The sequence below is a fragment of the Teleopsis dalmanni genome, chromosome 2, assembly GCF_002237135.1.
Source record: "Teleopsis dalmanni isolate 2A chromosome 2, ASM223713v2, whole genome shotgun sequence".
Taxonomy (NCBI): domain Eukaryota; kingdom Metazoa; phylum Arthropoda; class Insecta; order Diptera; family Diopsidae; genus Teleopsis; species Teleopsis dalmanni.
Genome location: NC_051847.1, coordinates 240,808,110 through 240,833,071, shown reverse-complemented (window position 1 = coordinate 240,833,071; position 24,962 = coordinate 240,808,110). Strand labels below are relative to the sequence as shown.

At 26.8% G+C, this 24,962-nt stretch overlaps 1 protein-coding gene across 1 annotated transcript; it reads left to right on the top strand.

Annotated features, from left to right (window-relative positions):
- Positions 1 to 228: 228 nt before the first annotated feature.
- LOC119677125 (protein single-minded-like) lies at positions 229 to 22,227 on the top strand. Its single transcript, XM_038088392.1, has 2 exons — positions 229 to 1,054; positions 21,977 to 22,227. Exons 1-2 carry the CDS (start codon positions 1,042 to 1,044, stop codon positions 22,225 to 22,227), a joined length of 264 nt encoding a protein of 87 aa, XP_037944320.1. The 5' UTR covers positions 229 to 1,041.
- Positions 22,228 to 24,962: the final 2,735 nt, after the last annotated feature.

The window sequence follows — 24,962 nt, the reverse complement described above, 5'->3', positions numbered from 1 at the left end:
AAAGTGCAATATTTGCAAAATCGACATAAGTCACGGACTTCAATGTTGTTTGTTTTGATTTAGTGACATTGTCCGAGTTGAAGGCGACATTGGAAACTGAAATTATATCAGAATTACATATAAAAAATATTAAAAAAAAATAAAAAAAAAAATATAACAAGACCCATTTAATATTATAACGTAAGAAACGGTGCGGTGCAGTCTTCTGAGACTGCAACTGAGCTTCGAATTAAATTTTTGTACGACCGAGAATTTAGTTGCATCGCGTTTTTAGACAAGCGCTGAATAAAGCACTCAATAGATACTTTCAACTGCATTGGCAGATTCGGCTTCGGATTCTTGAGTTATTAATTTTTCGAAATGTTTAAATATAACTTAATTAACAAAAATTAAATTTATGTATTTTAGTCTCAATTTCGTAGCGCCTCAGTTCATTCGGGTACCGTACCGCTGACGTGTGTGCAGTGCAGTATTTCAGTGTTTCAGTGTTTGTCTTTTAATTTAATTGTTGTCTCACAGACAGAATTTCTTTCAATTTTTTTAAAAGAACTAAAGATTTTTTGCAAAAACTCAATGCAGTGCAGTGCGAAGCACAGTGCAGTGTGAAGAACAGTGTAGTAGGAAACAAAGTGTATGCCAAAAACATGGACTAGGTCCATAAGACTAAGTGTCGCTCGGTCAAACTCCGTAAACTCCGTAAACATTTCGAAAAAACACAAATCTTATTTTTTCATCTTTTATGTAAACTTTAAGTGCAGCAGCATTTTTATGAACCGTAATTTACGATATTTCGGAGCGGTCTTGTTGCAAACGTTCGCTTATTTGTCTGCATATTTTATCGGGATTTTGTTTTTGAATATCTTAAATTGTAATTTCGGTATGTTGTTGTTTTTTTTTGCCATACTACATTGCTGCAGTTGAGCTCTTAACCAAACAAATACTAAGATTTTTATTAGTGCGGATCTGGATTTGGTTGTGGACTTGTGCCGTTTCCAAAGCTATGCCGTACAACTGCAGCAAGCACATTAAAGCTAAAACGTCATGGATTCAAAAAGTAATCATCATTATTACTAAATACATACAAGTATATTATGGAATATGTTTTCCCTTCGATTATTGCCATACAGTTGTAATTTTATTGGATTTTTATTATGCATTTCTTGGTTCAGTAGCCTAATGATTTGTTTTGTCTGGACTTGTGGTTACTGTTATAATTATTATTCTTTTTTTATTTTTTTTATTTTTCTTATTCTTCTGGTTAAATAGCTTCTATTGAAGATGATTATGATGTTGGTCATAGTTGCGATTAGCGCTGATGATGATGGTGCTCTGGTGGCGTTGGTGGTGTTAGCAATATTAACAGTTTAATGCCAGAGTACCCTTATCAGCATCTTGCAAGTGTCTGCAATCTTTTGTATATCAAATTTCTTTTTATTTTCTTTTTTTTTTTAATTTTTTTTGTTTATTTTTTTTTTCCACTCTAAATTTGTTGCTAAATGTGTTGTTTCATCGTTGAATAAGTTTTTTACCCTAAAACATTTATATTTGCTATCCAAGTATCAAATAACGAATGAGTTAAGTGTTTTTCAATTGCTTTTGGTGGTTAAAAAAAAATTTATATTGTTTTATAAAAAATATTGTATTATAAAAATATATTAAATAACACTAAATAAAGATTTTAAAAATACTCATATTTATTTACAAACATATTGAGAACTTACGCATATAAGGTGTTCCTTTCAACATAACGTATGAATAAATCCTCAAGCCAGCATTGAAAACTGCTTTTGACGATTTAAAATTTTTTTTTGGTTTTATAAAAAATATTTTATTATATTATTTATTTTAAATATTTATTGTTATTTATGAAACTCATTATTATCATTTATACTCTTTTATATCAATTTTTGGTTTTAAAAAAATATTTTATTACATGATTTATATTAAATATTTATTATTATTTATGAAACTCATTATATTATTATTATTAATAATAATGAAATTCATATTTATTAATAAATTTTTTAAGGGCTTACATACATAAAGTTTTCTTTTCATCAAAACATATGAGTAATACCATTAAAAATAAATTATTAATAAAATAAGTCGAATAAATAATAATTTTTGAAGTTCGTTTACTTAAATTAATATTAGCTATATTAAATATGTATTAATTATAATTAATAAAAAAATTGATCAGTTATTTAAATCCTTTCTCATGTTTTTTTTTTTGAAATACTATTGAAAATAAAATGTTGATAAAATATTTTAAATTAAAAATAATTTTTTTTAAATTCGTTAAATCGAATAAATTTGTATATTAACTATAATTGTTAAAAACAAATTTTTCTATCAATTTAAAACTTTTTCTCTTGTTTTTTTTTCTCTAAAATGATATCCTTTACAAGGATGTGAATCATCACAAGCATTTTATTAGCAAAGATTATGATTTCTTTTAGTTGGTATTATATACTTCTTGAAACATTCTTCTTTATTACTTGCAAGGTGAACAAATTCTTCTGATGTCTTTACTACAGCTTCGAATATCCATTAGAACTGTTTCTTCCTATATCACGTCAACCTTAAATCTTACCAACTACACTTGAGTGAAGTGACCATTGAATTTCTAGCAATTATTCTGTGAATATCTAAATTTTTATAAGAATGCATACACATCATTAAATAAGATACATTCTAAGCTACCAGTATAGCTTTAATTTCAATGCAGAAAAATCTGGACTAAGTTTTCTGATGTTTTGAGTACACCTTCGGATATTCGTGAGTCATTAGAATTGTTTCTAGCCTGTTCCAATCGTGATTTTTAACCTGTTATACATACAGTTACATACATAAGTTTATGTCTATTCTTTTATTGATATTACCAGTTTTCTGCCTTTATACAAAATTCTGAAGACATCTTCAATGTTAATGAGAGCTACTTACGAGATATTCTGAAGACCTCATCATTGTTAATGTGAGCTACTTATGATATTTGTTCCGAACCTTTTCATTGTAAATGTGATCTATTACGTAAATGTGATCTGACAGGAAGTCTTCATTGTTCATGTGATTTGCTTATGATATAATACATATTCAGTGATAAAGAGATTTTTTAAGACAAGCTAAGATCATTTTAATATAATATAGAATTTGTTTTCCCATATATTGTATAATATTAAATGCAAAGTGTGTCCTTGAAAAGTAGTACCCACGGACGAGGTAGTACCGTGCTTTAATAAAAAAAAAACATAATTATATGAGATAGGGAGTCAATTTATAATAAACAATACTATATGCCTTGTGTCAAAGTAGATAAAGGATTGAAATAAAAATAGATATTTGCATTGAAGCCATATATTATTAATCGGTAAGTTAGATCGTACAGTAATATACTGCTTAATTTAAGATATTGTTTAAATAAATGTGGAGAAATTGCATCTGAACCAAGAAATCTCTATTTGTCGCAAGAAGTCTTTAAAATGGTTTAATTTTCTTTTAAATATATAATTGTTTTGATTAAATCAGTGGTAATCAGGAATTTCGGTTAGCCCATAAGTTACTTAATATTTTTATCCTGACGATTATGAGGATAAACTTGTGCCTGTACGCTTCATTAACTTCACCATGGAATTAATGATCATTACCATATATTTCCCATGTTTAAAACAAAACACTCTAGGCATGTCTAATATGCTCTAATCACCATTTTTCTATCGATTTTATAGACATACTTTCGCTTTCAGCACAATCATTTCGAATCGTTTCGAATAGTCATGAAATTTGGACTGTATGTGAATAAAGGATATAACACACCTAACCACTAATATTGGTGATGGCCCTCTATAAATAATAGTTTTTAAAAAGTACTGTTTATATTAGACTCCACCTTAGCAGACAAAAAAAAAAAAATTGTGATATACTAAATATATAATAATAATGTTATAAGATATAGAAAATTTTCTCACTTAAGATTGTTCTTGAAGTTTAATAGTTCCAACGATGTATATAAATATTAAAATTTATCTAATAAATTCATTGAGCAATTTTCATTAAAAACATATTGAAGATATAATTTTTTATAAACAAAAACATTTCAAAATAATATTATTATAGTCGGTAATTTAATTTTTGTTGGGTTTGTGGTCCGTATCGAGTTATTACACCTACTGAAGTGAAGAAGTTGAGACGTTGCCTGGAAGAAGTTGAGACTTCTATTTACATGCTTTGTAACTATTTCGCTTGGATGTAGGTTAGAAGGGATATATTGACGGAAGAGCTTGAAGAACATTCTGGTCTTCATTTGAACGACTTAATGAGACACTGGAAAAGTGGTTTGTTCTAGTGTGAGTCATTTTCTTCTACAATATACTAATCCTATATTTTTTCTTAAAGGAAATCCATGGAATCACAATTAATTTTCCATTTGTATTGTTTTTAAAAAAATTTGAAATCCTAATACTTTTAATCCCATTTCTACTGCGTTCATAATTCCCCACTGCTGTCATTTTATTATTATTATTTATTAATATTATTTATTATTTTATTATTACGTAAGTATTTATTATTTTATTATTATGTAAGTATATAAAATTCATTCACTTTATTTATTAATAAAAAAATAATAATGAATTTATTTCAAATAATTAATTTTAATTTTAAGAAATATCGTTTCTTTTTAAAATTTTGACAAAAAAATAAAAAATTTCAAATTATAATTTTATATTTTTTTTTTTTTAAATTTTTGTGTAAAATCTGAGCACTATAATTATTTCTTTAGTAAAATAAATCGTAAAGTAAATAAAAATCATTTAAGACTTTAATCTGATTTATAATTTAAAATATTTAAACACATCAATCGAAAATTATTCAATAAAAAATATACACATGAATTGACATAATTGTGACCCATATAAAATTTTCAAATTCACATCGATAATATTAGAAGCTAAAAAAATCAATAACCTCAAAGCTCTTGAATGATTTTAAAACACTTAAAAGATACACTTTTGCATGTACACTTACGTGTTTATGTATCTATGCATATGATAAGTTCTTTGAACTACTGCTATGTATCAAATAAAAATAGTTAATATTTTTTTTTCTGTAATACAATGAAAATTTATAATTTATGCAATGCAAATATGTCTGCCAATTTAAATATCAAAAAAAAAAAATAAAGCATATAGTCTAAGCTAAAAAATAAATAGTGCATATGAAAAATATATTTGAATATACATACAAATTTATCCACAGAAATACTCCCGTAAATATATGTGCTTTACCTGTGTGCTATATACGGAATTGTATACATGTGTGCACTTATCGCATATAGATTGACACAACGGACTGACATTGAAATTTGACAAGCGCACTTACTGTTGTATTCCGTTGACTTTCTTCCGTTTTGTTGCTTTTGGTTTGCATTAAATTAAAAATGATAAGCGTAAAAAGGGATGAAAGAGAAAGCTTTAGTAGATATTGTTATGAAAGCTAAATGATAATGGGGGTAAAAAAGACAAATACGCACACAAACACACAATTGAAAACATACAACACAATGTGCACACAAAAACACTAACGCAAATTAAAAATGAAATTCAAATAACAATTATAAAGGCGGTGCCCAGATGTACACTTTACGTCAACGGGCGTTGACAAGCAATATGAACAGAAACTCAAATATACGTTTATGTGTGCACAAACTGTATATATTTCGAGACAGCCAATGAGATGGTTTTTGACGCGTGTATATGTTTGGCCTGATGTGGTGTGTTTGATGTGTCAGTGCAAGCGCGTAGAAGTGTTAGTAATACAAATGGTTGAAAACAGTGGCGGAATTATACTAAACTATACTACATTTAACATTTTTGATGATAAATTATAATATAGATAAATTGAATTTGGATAAAATCAAACAAAAATAGTATTTTTAAAAAAATATAAAAAATAAAAATAATCTGAAAATAAGTATATAAATATAGTATATATTTATAGTCTAAATAACCTAAATATTTATAATCTGAAATATAGTATATAAATTGACAAATCAATTTATATACTATATTAATATATAATATTTGTTAATATTAATATTAATTTGTATTAACATATTAAATAATTAATACGTTTCTTATACGTTATCAAAGACATACGCAAATATTCTTATCAAAAGGTTATTAGTTATTCATCTTTAATTTCGCCTATCACTTAATGATAGAAATATTAAAGAAAATATGTTATCGTTTTTAACAAGTCATTATAGTAATTACTCTTTTACTTTTACTCTTTAATAGTTGAGGGGTTTCTGCAAAGTCCCACTCTTCTCACTGATTAATTTATGTATTCCTCAAAAGCTTCTGAACTAAGATCTGGGTACCACTCCATGCGGCTAGAGATTATTCTGAGAATTGATAGTGTTAAGTAGAGCAGCCTGTCGACTTTCGAATTTCAATCACTAAGCGTAGAAAAAAATATTATAAGAAATATATCACTATTTATAACAAAAGTATTGTTCTATAGAACAGAAAATTAAAAGAAAAGTTTTGAATTCACAATTATATTATATACAAAATATTGTGTAATATATAACAAATTTTATAAATTATAAAGCCTTCAATTTACAAAATTTCACAATTATGAATTCGATTTTTATTATATATTTTCATTAGCAGTGCAAGAACGCAAGTAGAGTACAATATAATAATAAAATTGGTTTTGTATTTTAGAATCTTAACTTTTATTTCAATCGTATTTTTAGTATAATCCTATACGTATTTCGGCAAATTCGTTTTTGCCTTCATCAGGATAAATCCCAATATATATTGTATAGTATATATAGTATTTAAAATATTGATAAATATTTCATTTAATTTATTGTTAAAAAAATTTAAAATTAGACATATTATAAGTCTTACTTATTATATTATATATTGTGCCCTGCATTTCCACTATATTGCGTTTACAAAACCGCCACTGAAATCATGTTGCAACACATTACTATATTTAGCAGTGGTGGTGAGCAAATATTATTTTAAAGAAGCAAACCAGTTTCAGTTTTTTTTTTGTTAGACAAGAGTGGTTGCTACAATGTGAATGAACCCAACCAACTGAACGCTTTGCGGTGTACGATACTAAACTGTAAATAGTCTTTGAAGTGCCTAATCTATTTCTAATTTTCTGTTTGTTTCGTTGTATAGTTTCACCTGGTTTAGACACCATTTTTGTTTCCATTTTTTTTCTCCGTGTATTATGATGCATAATGTCATTTAGGAAAGCCCCTTGATGCACTCATTTCGTCAGGCATTTTGTACAATATCACATTTATATATGTTCCTTTGTTTTTGGAAATTTAAAATTAAAATTTATAGTCTGACAAATGTTGACACTGTGGCATGTAATAAAATTCTTAATAAATTTGTATGTACTCGCGTTCATGATCAATGTTATTTCGTTACATATTTTATTGCTACATTAAAATTATATATGGAATCCTAAAACTCCACACCTTGTGGTGTAAAATATTTAAAAGATTAGAGCGCTAAAGTCTATTGGTTATTTTATTTCTTGGAATTATTATGAATTTACTTGTAAATTTTTAATCTTTGGTATTCTGAATCGAAAAAATAATATATAATTTATATACAACATTTATTTTAATAGGAATTCGAGGTTTAATTTTAGATTTAAAATAATTTTTTCTTTTTACATTTTTATTATAAAAGAAGTTTTTCTATAAATAGATATTGATGTAATCTCCGGTTTATATGAAATTAATTTTACAATTTGAAATAATCAAAACTTATTATTTTTTATATCAGTGTTGAGGATTGACTATATTTTCTATTTGGCATTAAAATTCATTTTGTAGTTTTAGAACCCAAATAAATTTATGTAGATGGAACTAGAATGTAAATATTCTTAATTTTATTTACTACTAATGATGTATATATACTTAATATAAATAAAGTAATTACTTAAAAATTAAAGTTGGTTTTAGGTTTCTACTTTCTTTTTTGGCTCTACTTTATAATCTGAATATTATAAAGTATTGAGAAATAATGAGGTATACTAAAATATTATTAATAAATATTAAAAGAGAAATAATATTTCAGTTAAAAACTGTTTTAACTTACTTTATGCTATAGTTTTCCATTGTTTTCTTAACTTCTTTAAAAGCAGTGCTCTAATGTTGCTCTTTTCTGTATGTTATCGATTCCTCCTTCTTCAAACACGTCAGCCATTTAATAACATCGCTGATAGCGCAATCTTTTAGTAATTTAATAACAACAATATTTAGGAATTAGCCTAAACATGTTTAAGTCAGCTATAAAATACGAGCAAAATATGATAGTTCCCGACCAAATCTAAATTTGCCAATTTAAAACGACGTAACTTACGAGAAGGGTATCTGAAACAACACAGCTCTTAAAGCTCTTAAAATCTTCAGAGTTAGGTTCACGCAAATGCAAAAATCAGTCTATTATGAATGTACATTCGAAATATGTCACAAAATTCTAGTTATCCGTTAAAATCATATAAGCATTTCATTTTTTAATAAAATTAAACACATAAATAAATAAATTAATTTATATATATAAGATAAAAATATGTACCATTGCCCGTTAAATATTTGTTTATTTTCTTCTACTTAAATTAATAATTTTAGGTGTTTTAAATTTTTATATTTCATATTGTACACAACACAATAAAAAACATATGACAAAAATAAGTATTTAACATATTTTAAAAGTGATGCCAGTTTGTTTCAACCAGACTTAATGCTGTTTTTTTGCAACTCTGAAAGAAAAAATTACGGTTACAATTATAGTTTGGTTTAGGTCAAAATATCAAAGAACCGTATATATAGAAATAATAACTGAAATCAAGATGTATAGCAAAAAGATTTACAGTAAGAGAAAATATTACTTTATTGTAATTGTTTTAGTGACAAAAATCTTATTTTACTAATATTTAATATATATGCCTAAAATACAATTTTCAAAAATAATTTAAAAAGTTGAATATTTGAACGTTAGACCAATTAGTCCGTTTCAAAATAAAACTAATAAAGAAAGTATTAGCGCGATCTAATTTAAACTAAAAAGAACTAATAGTTTTGTTATTTAACATCCGTGTAATATAGAGCCGAGTACTAGGTAAATTAATTTACTTAACTATTCATTTGATTTTTGTTAATAATTTACTTAACTCACAAATAAATTTAAGCTCATGTGCGAGTTCCAGTAAATCGATGGTATTTTGAGGGAAATAGTAAATTATGTCGGTTTGGCAGCGCATGTTGGTATTTACTAGAATTTGGATTACGATAAATTTGATAAAAATTAGGTTAATTAGGTGTTACCATTGTGAAAATTTTATAAGATGTTTAATAAATAAATTGAAAACTTTTAACCAAAAATAATAAATAAGTGCAATAAATAAATAAATAAATATTAACTTAAGTGCAGTGCAAAAAATTCCTAGGAAATTTCAATATACTTTACCTCAATTTACTCGAACTTGCACACGGCTTTAATAGGTATTCTAGATAAATTAAATAATTTATTTAATTTTAGTTTTTAGCTGCTTCTCTGTTTATCTCAAGTAATTTAAGACAATTAAATAAATGAAAATGTAGTCTTTTATTTAATATCATTTAACCAGCTGAGTAAAGAATGTGATATGCTTGTTAAAAATGTAGTTCTGCTGTGTTACTATAGAATGTGTCGGCATACTTTTCTAATATCTGTGAAACGTGATATTTTTCTAAACGTGACTTTATATTGATTCTTTTATATGCAGCAACAAGCTATGGTGTTACCTTTGATATAAATGCAACAACTACAACAACTACAACACCTACAACAACAGTGTACATAAAAACTAAAAACATGTTCTTTTTTTTTTTAAATATATACTGTTGTTGTTTTTGTTGTTGTTGTTGCTGCTGCTGCTGCTGCTGATGCCACTCATATTGTTATTGCTACTCGTTTTTCTAAATCAAATAAAATTATAATAATGGAGTAGGTTAACATTTGACTGTATTGTTTCAGTGCTGTTGTTGTTGTGCAGGTGTTGTTTTTGTATAATGTTAATATTTATTGTTGTTTTTGTAGCTGAAATATAAATTGAACACCAAATTGAAATCCGTTGTGAACATCACGTACTAATCACAGCAACAATAAGAGTTTAATGATAATAGGAATTGTTTAGGGAATTTAGGTGTAGAAGTTAGGTGCGCTGGAGAATGTGTATGTTTCTATATTTTTTTTATTTTATTCTAAATGTTTATTGTAAATGATATGGTAAACAATGTTTGGTTGTTATGTAAGGCTTCATATTTACATTATATGTAAGCCATTTATCTACTACTGAATATATATTATATGTATATATATATATATGGTCATATTTAAACATTCACATATACATGCATGTCTACCAAAATATATTGTGTTAGAAATAATGATAATCGATTTGACCCTTGGTCTGGAATGCGTTTGATGCTGACGTTTGATTTGTTTTGCGGCTGTAAGTGTTGTTCTCTTATTTACTGTAGTATTTGTTGTTGGTGATTGTTGTTGTTGATTGTTGGTTGCAAGTTTGTATTGTTGATCGATTTTACGTGCTTTTTTCGAATTTTTCAGTATTTTCAGTTGAATGGTAGTATTTGTTGTTGCCTTTATTTTCTTTTTAAAAGTTTATTTTGGAATTGTTTGTGGATATCTATATAAACATTTTAACTTACACACACATGCATACATACAAACAAACAGTAGTTCATATTTGTATGCACATATGTGTATATTTAGCAAATATAAATATTAAGCATACATAATTATTTAAGAAAATAATAATTCAGTAGCACATTAAATCTATTAGATTTAAATTGAGTTTTCAGTAATTTGTTTACAAATCAATCAGTTTTATTTATTTAAATCTGATTTTAGGAAATTTTTCTTGTATGTATTAATTTATTGTTCTGTAAATAGTTCATTTTTAAATTTCGATTTATTGTAAACAAAAAGTTCTGAAAATTTATAAGTTTATAAATTTAAAATTTTTTTTTTTTTATTTTATTTTATTTGTTTTTAAAAATTACTTCTTATTAAATTTCCTATAAATTTCAAATGTCTAAAATATTTAATAACATTTAAAATAAGTTCAAATAAATAATTATTAATTTAAATTTATTTATTTACAAAACATTTTTTTTTTATAGAATTTACTATAAATTTATTAAGTAAAAAATATTTAAATACGTTTAAAATACGTTCAAATAAATAATTATTTATTTAAATTAATTTGTTTAAAAATTATTATTTTTTTATTATTATTAATGCATTTATTGGTTTATTATTAAATTTTTTTTAAAGAATTTACTATATATCTATTAAGTTAGAAATATTTAAGAACATTTAAAATAAGTTCAAATAAGTAATTATTAATTTAAATTATTTTATTTAGAAGTTATTATTTTTTATTATTATTAATGCATACATATATTGATTTATTATTAATCTTTTTTATAGAATTTACTATAAATTTTATAAGTAAAAAATATTTAAATACATTTAAAAAAAGTTCAAATAAATAATTATTTCTTTAAATTTATTTATTTAAAAATTATTTTTTTATTATTATTAATGCATTTATTGGTTTATTATTAATTTTTTTTATAGAATTTACTATAAATTTTATAAGTTAAAAATATTTAAATACATATAAAAAAAGTACAAATAAATAATTATTCACAGTCGCCATAACCGATGTGTCGATATATCGATGTTGTTAAAGAGGTTTCAAGTTGTTTGTGGGTATACGAGTATATAAAACCAAATTTGACTTTAAGAAACGGATGTTGTTATTGTTGTTGGGATCTATATATAAAAGGAATAACAAAGATGTGTATATGGGTTAGTAGGCGAATGGGTAACAAATGAGTTGGATTTAAATTAAAGTCAGCCAGAATCAAGAAAACCTAACCACTTCCATGAGGCGGGTCCAAAGATCGATTGAACTCAAGTTTGTAAATGCATTGGGGCAGGAAAACAGATGGGTGATGTTATGGGTGGTATTAAGAGACGATCGTTGGTGGTTGGCGGTTATGTCAGGTGTCATTTGAATTGCTTGGATATACTATACTGTAGTATATACTGTGCGTTATACTGTACTTGGATTAAAAAGTGATTTCTTAAGTTTAGTTGTTATTTATATATAAACTATAAATATCGATTAATGAAATATTTTTTTTTAATTTACAAAAACAAACAATGATTTGTTAAAATTGATTTCACATCTATTTGCTCTAATTCTATACTTTTTACACATCACGTAGTATAAATTTATTTGTTTTTATTAACATTTCGACTAAAAATTATCGGCAAAAAATAATGTAGCATGACAGTGTTAATTTTGCAAATACGTAGAAAGAAGTAGAAAGGTTAATACAAAAAATTGAGTATATAATATTTAAAAAAATTTTTAACCAAACGAAAATAATATTTACTCATAATTATCAAACATAATTATAATTTGATTATACACCAAATCTAATAGATATTTAATATATAGTACATTTTTTTTATATATTTTAGTACATTTTTTTTTTTGTACAACTGGTTCAAAAACACTCGGATCTAGTGCCGTAAGTAATTAAAATATATAAAAATAAAATATTTTTCTTATTACAACAACTCTACTATTAATAATGTTGATATTGTTCGAATTGTAAAAGATAAATTAATTAAGAATTAATAAAACTAAATTTATTATTATCGCCGAATTTTTATTTTATGATGAATAAAATTATGAACTTATGGATTTATTTCTGCGGCCCTTTAACCTATTCAGTGATTCGTATTGGCACGCGATCTTATCTGGTCGGGACGGCCCTGCTCTATATATCAAATTTAAAAACTGTGAATAGAGAAATAAAAAGTAAATACATAGTAAATAGGTGTATATATACTCAAATTAGAACAAGTACAATTTTCATTTGTCATCTAATACAATTTGCAAACGGAAGTACTTGTACGGAAACAAGTTTTCCCACGATTGAGTAAATCCTATGGTTACGTTCGTCAAAAGATAACAATGAACAACTCAATGGTCAGTTGGAAAGCACATATTAAAGTAATTAAGTTTGACAATACTTAAAATAACGAGTGAAGTGAATATTTGTTTTAAATGAATTTGTTTAAGATTGAGGCGTTTTACGACACAGTGCGATGCCGCTTTGTACAACACCACATGAACGCAATAAAAACTGCGTCTCTAGACGGCACGAATGTCCTTCCTGGCGGACAGCACAGGTTAGCTGTCAGTCAGTGCACAGTGTAAAAATCAAGCATGTACGAAGTCTTACTTGCTTTTACTAGAAATGAGAAATTTTCTCACATTCTCATGCACTCTCTGATATAAGTGCATCGGGATTTTCCAATAGCACAACAGATAAGTTTAATACACAAAAATCTGGTGTTTCACATGTTGTCGAGAAATTGCCTTTAGACAGAATGTATCATGGGAATTTCTCACAAACTGCGTTAACATGTATGTATGGATAACTTGCGAATAGAAGTTATCCTTGCTCTTCGGCTGCTACTAATAGATAAATTGCTTGAATTATGTTAAAGTGTAGTATATTTATATGCAAACAGGTAACCAAACCAAACTAAACTGCATATACACATATTACGTTTTCTATAAATTCCCACACATTATAATGTGAAAATTAATGGCACCGACACCGGTACCACACTGAAAAAGTAACTGCGTCTGGTCTGGTAAATGGAATTTTTGTCAACAGTGGAAAAACTTAACATACGTTAAAAATGTGCAAAACATATGACGTGAATTTATAGAGCCAACAATATTTGATATTTATTTTAGTTTTTGGAAGCGATAACGTTTAGTGTTTGTCCAGCCAACCCCTGTGCTCTATGTAACCCAAACTTTTTCCTTTAACTCTGCTCTGTTACGGATTTTAGATTAAATGCTTCTCGCTGTTTATGTAGGAGGTGGAAATTTATCTTGAAATAACAGTCAACAGTGTCATATATTTTCTGCTGCATATATTAATTCCTAACGCGCTTAATTTTCAGATTATAACCCAAAAAGTAAACAAATTCATTCGCTACCGAAAATGTAGTAATATATTAAGTTTTGATACTACTCTCGATGGTGGTTGTGGATATGGCAGTTTTAGTTCCTGTGGTGGTGGTGTGAAGACTAATATTCATTTTGTTCTCTTCAGTGGCGTAACTACATTTTTTAGGCCTGTAAGCAAATTCTAACTAAGGGGCCCCTACCAACATACTAAGGGGCCCCTCTTTTTATACTCTTTACACGAAAAAATGTGAAAAGGATATATAAGGTTTGTCAAGATTTTCGTAACGCATTATAGGAAACGTCGGAAATACCATTAAGTATATATCAGTACAATATATATATACTTTTTCAGTTCAAACTACTCTCTCAGCTTTTGAACTCTTCGAATGAAACTTTACACACATACTTTTCACCATTTGATTTGATTGAAATTGGACGTCTATTTCTTGTAGCTGTGATATAAACTTAACAATCGGATATGAGGTTTCTCCGTTTTTAATAAAGGTATTCAAATGGAATTTGGTGTATACAGTACTGATATTTGCAAAAGACAACGTACAAAATTATTTTCAAATGGGTTTAAATCTAAATATAGCTTCCATATAAGTCTCTCGATTAAGACACATATTTTTCTTAGAAAAACTTTTTTATTTTATAAATAGGTTTAATATTTTATTTGAAGTACATACATATTATGTACTTTAAATTTAAAATTTACGTATCTTTTATAAAATGCAATATGAAGTTATTCCAACAAAAAACGTTTCGTCCCACTTTTGAGAATTTTTTAAAAATAAATACAATGAATACAAAAATTTATAGTGGGGCCCCCTAAATTCGGGGGCCCGAAAGCGTTGCTTCCAGTTGCTTCCCTGTAGTTACGCCACTGGTTCTCTTACACCCACTTTCAATCTGCTTTTTGATTTGTTTACAGTGCACTAAAATGTTATTAAACTAAACTTTATGTTCTGCCATTTAATTGTGTGCATAAAATAAATTAACAATAAAAATTGCCATAACAATGATTACAATACAACAACAAACCCAACACTACACCCCATTCTGAATGGGGTTTATTGTGAGTAAATAAGGGTAACTGACAGTGATATTCCATAATTATTCGCACCCGTTTCATTTCTTAAGTAGAACTTAATTCTTACTATTGAGGGAATTAAATAATTGGAAATTATCACGGAATTTCTATTACAACCAATTAATATTGATGTATACATACATATATGTGTGAAAAAACAAATAGATTTGTACTCTTAGAATAAAAATAGTAACTATATAAATTATTTCTATAAATACTATTAGAGTGGGGTTAGGAAGGGGTGGCGGCTTTGTGACCAAAGCCCACTTGAGCTTAAATAATGGTCCGCTGTGTTACCAGGGACTAGCATTGCTCATATGCAGACTAGAGATCAGCATACGCATAACGTCGAAAGACACGGATCCTCCATTCAATTGAAAATAAATCAACTTGACAAGTCTATAAACTTGACTAACTTCTGCATATTTGTAGGATGACAGCTCTGTCAGGTTAGTAAGATAAAGGGCCCTAAATATTTAAAATATTCTCTTAGCCAATAATGAACATTAACATTTGACGTGAAGTACAGTTTTCTTTTCATCAGCAGATCCACAACGATTACAAAACTTATTTTGGAATAGACTCAGTCTAATAACCTGTCTTCCTAGTACTCAATTAATAATCAGTACCGATATTGTAATGTTTAACAGATTATGTCTTAGTTGAAGCAGCTGACTGGTATGTTTGTTGTCCAGTTTAGATCAGATCGTTATTTAAAGCTCACAGAAGTTTTTATTTGCTGTTTGAGCTGAAAACGGATACAACTAGCAGGCCCGTTTACAGAGCCTTCCGGCATTGGCGAATTGCTCTCTAAGAACTGTAGAGCCTGCCAGAGTTTTGATAGCAGTTTGGCTAGCCCAGAAAATTATTATAAAAGAACCAAATTTTTTAATTCATTTTTAATAAAATATTGACAAAATTTGAGATTTAATTATAGGTTAGAATACCGATATCCAATATAAACCTAACCACTACTATACTTATTATAACAATATAAATAAAAAAAGTTAAAACATTGACGTTTAAAACAACAACAAATATAGATGCTCTATATATACCTATCTTAAGATTGAAAACGCTTTTAACTTATGTTTGTGATAAAAGCGTAGGATATCATCCCCTTAAGAAACCAGTAAATTTTTCTTCTAGTATTCAATCATATAAGTATAGTTGTAAATAATAGACATTTGAAGTGAGAACTGTTGATATGTGAAAAATTTAGAAATGTACCTTTATATAAGATTTTCCATGACGGGTACAAGAAAAAAAGCTCTTTCAACTTTTCACTTTCTTTTTCGTTTTACTTTCTTTATTTTGGAGCCTTAACAAATTATTGTCGGATATCGATCTGATGCAGCTTTTTTTTCCAAGCAACTCTACTGTTTCCGAGTCATCTTACCGTACATTAAACGTATTTGGTGTTCCTTTAAATTGATTACTTTTATGGAGAAAGGGTCTACCTTATTCTTCTTCTTTCTTTGTCTTATAAAGTTTAAGCAGTGCGTAATTCATGGAGATGGAGTAGCCCTGCCCAACTTATAAATGATCAAAGATCATATTAAGTATTTTTTTATCGAACAGTTCCAGCGCTGCTTTTCCATTTTACAAAGTCACATAGAAGCATCATACAAAGGTATTATGAGTGACATGTATAGTTTATATTTTATCGATTGGGTTAGAGCTCTATTAGTTCAGCATAGCATGCGCTATGGTAATGTTAATTCTTTTACTTTCTTATCCTTTTTTTACCCTTAGGATGAATACAGTGATAATATTGGTGAAAATTAAATTTGATTTGTAAATATAATTTTAAAAATTGTAAACTATTTAAATAATTGACCAGTTAGACAATTTCAGAAATAAAAATAATATTTTCCGAAGCGTAAAAAATGTCAAAGTTCTTTTGTGAAAGCTTTACGAATTTTCTAATGAAAAAAAAAAATTAATTAAAATCATGTGACAAATTATTATAAATAATTATGTATTATTAAATATTCTATACCATTAAATTATCACAATCTTCACTACGGAGAATGGTAAACCACTAACTATTCACCAATAATAACTGGCCATCTAATAACAAAAATGGAAGGAAATCATGACCGAGGATTTTTGCATAGACTTATTCTAACCCACCGTACTGTTAGAAGTGACTTTTTTGGACTTTTTTTTTATTATAAAAAATGTCTTTTAGTTTTTTATATATAACAGAAACTCTGTAAGTTCATCGAATTAATTAAAAAGCTATAAAAAAATATTTATTGTAATTTTAGACATATTTTGAAAAAAACATTTTAAAAAATTTTACAATAAAAATGGTTTTATGATTTAATCTTAAATCTCTCCAATATACAATATTAATTTATATTAATGCAATATTGTATTATCCTTAAATATTAGAACAAAAAACCAAACTGCAATAATTTATCATTGTCACTTAAACTCATATATTTTCATGGTAATTTGTCCACATCTGATAAAGAAAATTCGCAACTTTATTGCGGATAAAATAAATTTACAGGAAGTGTTTAACTTTTTATGTAGTTAAAAACTATAATAACTTTTTATAACCGAACAAAAAAGTTATGAATTTTATACATCTAACATCAACATCTAACATCAAAAAATTGCCGCGACTCCGCCGGTAAGTCTGTTGTTCTGCAGCGGCGGCTGTGTGAGGCACTTCAAGCGTGCATGTTGCCACATTTAAATTGCGGATTAGTTATGACGCTGTTAGGGATTAAGACCATTGAGGAAATCTGTTGCTGTTGTTGTTTTAACGGCTGCTGCTATCCGCAACGCTTATATTACGGGTTCTATGACAATTGCCAACTGCCCTATTTTGTAGGCTGTGATTTTGGAACTGTGCTTAGTACATTGACATTTGCCGAATGCCTTACATTCTTTCCATTCTATCCATTCTTTTCGATGAAAACAATAATAGTTGCATTTATCATTTCAAGGGAAATACAATAAAAATAACAAATTGTTTTTTTTGGTACATGAATTGCAAATATTATTTCAATGCATAATTCCATAATATTTCAAGGAATTACAATTTAACGTATTCCCATAAAAGCTTTCAGAACATAAGTTATATCATAAAAAAGACAAATCTAAAGTCTATAAAAGTTATGAAAGATAATTAATTTCATTGAAATCTGTTTATGACAATACATAACAATTACATAAATTAATATTAAATAATTTTAATATACATTGATTGCAAACAGTTTCATAATTATTAATAATCAAAAAAATTTTTCCAATAAAATCTATGAAATTTTTCTGCTACACTCCGGAGATCAAGGAACAATGGAAACAGTAAAGAAGCTTCAGAAGGAAGAGCTCCAAAGAATACAAAATTTTTACTTGAAATGGAGAAGGCGACTATTGGAGTCGCCTACCGTAGGGATCTTTTAAACAGTGAAATGATGAAAAAGCTCCAAAAAATACGAAAACTGTTCTTTAAGTTGGGAAGATTACTCTTGCAGTAGAATCGACTGATTGCAGCTGTAACTTTAGGGAAGTCACATACTAGCTACTATATTCTATGAATGAAATCAATGAAAGAAGTTCAATAGTTGTCATAACTAAAATACACGAATTCCGTTTCGAATTTATTCATTATTCGAGTTATTTATTAGATATGTGGATTATTTTTGATTTCTAAAGTTTAGAGTTTGTATGATACGATAACTGATCTGGAGACATTGTTCAATTTAGAGGGTTCAAGAAATTCAAGAAGAGCATTGTTTCTAAAAAGTTAAAAGGATATTATTTCGAATAATAAACAAAAAAATTAAAAAGTGTTTACTTAATATTAAGATAGGGATTCCTTGGCAGGAACACGTTTAAAAACTCCTTCAGGTGCGGCAAAGATGAAAGAGCACTCACCAAACTTTTTGAAACTTCGCAAACTTTTTGAAAGAAACTTCGTCTTCAAATTTTAAATCTACAGTACATGTTAATACTGTATTTGTCAGTTTCTTAAAATAATTTGCTGCAATTAAAATTTACAAAACGTGGTACATATATCTAGAGTAATATGCTACTTTCGATAAAAAGCTATTTAGTAGTGACTATGATTTTGAAAAGGCGGAAAAATTGAGTAATGTTGGAGCCGCCACCAATAGAACTAACTATGTCAATCTGGCGATACGATAAAGTAGTATCATTTTCCCTATGGTTTCAATATTGGGTGGTTTCTAAAATAAGTATAATCTATATATTAAGCGAGTTAAGACTTGAAAAGAGCGAATCACATTTTAAAACTTATATCAAATCAAAATTGTAAGGATTTAGCAGAGTACTGAATTACAACAACATATTCTTTTAATTTTTTTAATTATAAGAAATTAATAAAAATTCACAGAGTACATCTTGATTCTTCTTCTTCTTGAGTTAGTGCTATTACGCACTTTTACTCTATAATGGCTGGGGGGCTTATCTCTACCCCACACTAGGCTTTAACTAGGCTCAAAAAAAAAATCATATCATTTATTTGTCTTTTAGTTGATGACGGATATACCATGGAATCTTAAACAGTTTTCTTAAAGCCAGGTTTTGAGCTATCTGTAATTGCTTTAAGGTAGTATTTGAGGCTTTGCAATATGTAACACATCCGTACAGTAGTGCAGGTCTAATTACTTGCGTGAATTAAATAGCGGCTTTAATAAATGTAGAATCTTAGAGCAGCTATTCCGTTTGTATTTCAAATGTTTAAGCCAATTAAACCGTTTGTCAAAAGTGACCCCCAGATATTTTATGTTATCCTCCCACTGTATCTCCGTGTCGCAAACACTCACTCTTGGAGAGTACATGTTTAACCCTAATAACTTTCATTCTCAAAAAATTATTTACGAATAATTAAATAAATTGGGTTAGGTTATGTTATACCGGCGGTGCCAAAAGATCTACTTAGGCTTATAGGCCCATTTTGCTACCGTATAATTAAAAACCCAAGGATTAGAATCACTTAGAACCTTTGACAAATAAATATATTAAGTATATTAAATTAAATATAAATAAAAAATATTTCCTAAAAGACCACTGATTATTGGTACTACTCGAAGGGACTAAAAATTAAATCAAATAAGAAATTGATTAAATTTTGTTGATGTAATTCACTATTGTTCTAAAAACATTTCTTACAAAAAAATAGTTTGATCAAATGATCAAATTTAATAAAATTAAAACTAATTTTTAATAAAACATTTTTTATCAAACATTTTTTTTTAATCTGATTTTAAACCTAATGTCTAAATTAGTTATTCTTAAAGAATTCTGTAAAATGATTTAGATACAAATACAAAAACTTTAGTAAAATAAAAAAAAAATATAAAATAAATCAAATAAAAATAGTTTTATTTCTATTACTTTATTTTATATATAATTTTTTTTTTCACCTTTAATGACTTCATCTTGCTATCAAATACCTCAAATACAAATACATCCTGTAGTAATTTTGTAAAAATAAATACATTAGTTTTTATCAATGAATTTTAATTTGGTGTCTATTTTCCAAAAATTTTCAAAATTCTTTCCCATGTCAAAATTAAAGGTAACCTTCCTTCCTTCCTTCCTTCCTTCCTACCATTGTAGATAGCATTAAGGCTACAAAGTCAAAGCATATATGTATATAAAGTAAACATGTACAATTTAAATAAATAAAAAATGATATAAGGCAATTATGAGTAAAAGGATATAACAATTTATATTCACAAGTATTACATATATGCATATATGGAGAGATATAGTGTAGTGCAACATAACAACAAAATAGTGTTACTAAGTTAATCTCCTGCGGTTAATGACCACCTGTTGACTCGTGTGTAAGAACAACAAAGAAATTTTGCAGACAACAAGACGCCCATGTTCAAAACGAAAAAATTAAAAGAAAATAGTAAATAAAAATTATGAATGAATTTTATATGTAAAAGATACACAAGAAGATATCACTAGCCAAATTGTTGTTGTTTTATTTAGTAGGAAAAAGTGGTGGATTTGCAGTCACTATTCACCATTGTATTGGAAGTCAATAAGGTTGCCATTGTCTTAAGATTGCGTATGCAGCAATGTACCTATGAACAGATACATGAAGAGATATGAGAAAATCGATATTATTTTCCTTTTATCCTGAAAAAGGTAAAATTATGGAGTAAAGTATCACAGATTTTTTAATTTTGACCAATCGTAAATAACTTAAACAGGTACACTTGTTGCTGTATGTATTTTGGAATTTCGCACTTTCCTGAAAATGGTGTAGATATTTATATAACCAGTATAGATGCTGGCTAACTTAACAGTTGTGAACAGGTGATGATCGTGTAAAGATCGTGTAAAGATCGTGTTGCTCTTTTTAAAAGAAAATTTATTTAATTAAATTAATAATATCCAGTGCATTCAAAAATGAAGTTTCAAAGAAAAGTGTTAAGAGATTGTAATCAAAACAGTTTTTTAGGTGTGTTCACTTTAAAAGTAATAAGATTTATTTAGTAATATATAAAGCAATAGCAAGTAATGAAACATTATTAGTATTATTAAAAGAAGGGCACTGAAGAAGTGCACTGCGACCTAAAAGATCTATTGTATCCCTTATCGGATTAGAGTGTTTCTTCAAGTCCGATTTCTTTAATGAAAGACAGTATAGAGCCCATCTTTCCTAGTCTGGAATCCTTATGATTCTTCCGCTTGTGCATCAGTGCTTGGCATATATAAATATAAACTGAAAAATCTATAAATATTAATGTGTTGCTTTCGTATTATTTACAGGTTTAGCTAAAACTTGTGCCATGAAGGAAAAAAGTAAAAATGCTGCTCGCACCAGACGTGAAAAAGAGAACACAGAATTCTTCGAACTGGCAAAATTATTACCATTACCAAGTGCAATTACATCTCAATTAGACAAAGCTTCGATCATAAGATTGACGACGTCTTATTTGAAAATGCGACAAGTCTTTCCAAATGGTAAGTTTAGCCTTAAGTTTATCGTAAATTATTTGCTCATATATACATATCATTAGTAATCCCTGAAAGCCATGGGTGGTAGCGCCAGCGAGAACTTAGACTAATAGATTAAACAACATTATATATGAAGTGTTTGTTTCTACTTGAAAGTGATTTTTTGCCCTCATATTTCTTGAGTAGTTTCCTCCTTTTTTTAAATATTTTTTCATATAATTTATATGGTATTTTTGTTGTAATTGTATTTAAAACAATTACGTTAGACTCTTGTGCAAATTGAGCGTACGTTAGCTTTTCATCTTGTCCTTGTCGCTTTTTCATATAAAACATTGCACTCATAACACAGCGCTGTGCTGTGTACATTGCACAACACAGTTGACAGCGACACACGCCTGGGACATGGACCATAGGTGGCATATGAAGTCAAGCAATTGACGATACATGAACTTTATTTGCTTGTAATTTGTACAAATAACTTGAGGCTATGCCAAATGAAGTGTAATGGTATTGCGTGCCTCCTGAATAAGGATTTTGTTTTTATTTTACCTTGGAATTGTGTTAAAAAACAGCAGGACATCAACATAATTAAAATGAAGTATTTGAAGTACTTCTGCGAAAACTAAAAAACGCCAATGTAAGAAATTTAGAAATATTTATAAAATTTTGAATTTATAGAAAACATATTTTATATTATTAGTAGATAGATATGTATAATCTAATATGGGTTTAACAATATACTGTGACCCTAAAGTACTATTGTATTGCCAATTATTGTTATTCGTCAAAATAACAGGTTTGACGTTAGAAACCTTATATGATAATTCTTAATTACCATTGAAAGTTTTTTATTATTATCTTTATTTCTAAATCGGACTTCATATGACTATAAACCATAGTCTAAATATTTTTGAAAATAAAATATAGTTTTTGAATATATTAAATTCGCTTTTAACGTCAATATAACAGACCACTTTTACTTTAATAGAAACTTTAGTATTTTATAGAGAGAGAGGTTTCGAAAATATATTTTTAAATAGAGTAAAAGTTTTTAAATAAAGAGTTGTGTATTATTTAAAACATTAAACAATTAACCTGTTTTTAAAATAAAAGTAATAAATAAAGTTTTTAATTAGACCTAAGTTTTTTTCATACCAAAAGAAACTAAAAGAGTATAAGTATATTATATATAATATTAATATATAATATTATATGTTATATATAATATACTTATGCTCTTTTACTTTCTTATTATACATAATATATAATATATATAATTAATATATATAATATATAATATTAAATATAATTGTTAGATATAACATAGTTTATAATTTCATGTAGTTCCAGAATTCTTACAACGTTATTAATATATAAAATTTAACAATAAAAAAATAAAATAACACTGAGAATGAAGTGTAATACTGTAAGATCTCAGTAATAAATTATAATTAATTAATAATTAATATTAATAATAGTACAATAATCATTATTATTATCTTAATTCGGCTTTTATGGTATTTAAGACTTTATTTTTTTCATTTAAACGCTTAATAATTTATTGCTTTAATGACCAAAATTTTTTTAATAATAATTTTGTTTTTAAACGGCCTATTGGTCAATAGTTATATAATAAACTACTAAAAAAAATTTTTATTTGGTTTTAAAAAAAAAACAAAACATAAAAAAAATAAAATATTTTATGTATTTATAATATATGTACATACATATATACAATACAATACATCTATTGTATAATTATGCCTTTATGATTTATATTAAATTATTGTTATATTATAAGAACATTATAGTACCATGAAGATGACTAGAATATAGTCGAAATATTGGTTCCAATAAAATTTTTTAAAGAATAAAAAAAAAATATTTCTTATAATTAAACGAGTTAAACAAAATTATTATTAAAATTCTTAATTTAAATGATTTGATTTAGTTTGATTTTAAACGAGTAATATCTAATACACTAACATAATAAATTTAAATTACAGTAGATATTTAAAACTCATTTAAGACTTTGGTACATTTTATTCTTAAAAAATTTTAATGAATTAGCATGGTAAATGGGTAAGCAAGCTGTCAATAAATTAAAAATAAAACAAATAAAATAAATTTTAATATATTGTGTATTTCCTATATTATATTTACATTTCCTAGTTTTTCTTTGGACCTTCAATTTAGTCCTTGTTTAGCACTTCTTGTTTATCTAGACTTATATTCCTTAGTTTGTGCTTTAATATAGTGCTTGTGTAGCACTTCTTGTTTCTTTTTCTAATATTTTTTTTACGATGGTACTGCATTGTTTTGTATAGCACAAGAAAACATTTTTTCGCCTACTATCTATCTTCGTCTATATACAAAAGCATTTTGTTTAATGAAAAGATTAATACAAAAAGAAAATTTGTTCTTGTGCAGCATTTTTGCTAACGATTTTTGCTCTGATGAAATATTAGTGCTATATTACAGCAATTATATATTACTGAATGTGATAATTTTAACAAGTCATAGAAACGACTACAGCATTTATCTATCAAAATGAGTATTATTTAAAACTTTATAATTATAATAAAAAACCAATATTTAAATATTTAGTTACAGCGTTTTTTAAGAGGTTTCTTAAAGAATAAATTATTGAGTTAAATTTCTCAAAAATTTTTCATATATAAATAATTTCATTCATAATTTTGAATATTGTCTTAATAAAGAACTGTAATATACTTAAATTCAATTATAATAGATCAGTATGAAGTACTTTAAACTACTGACAATAAAAACAATGACG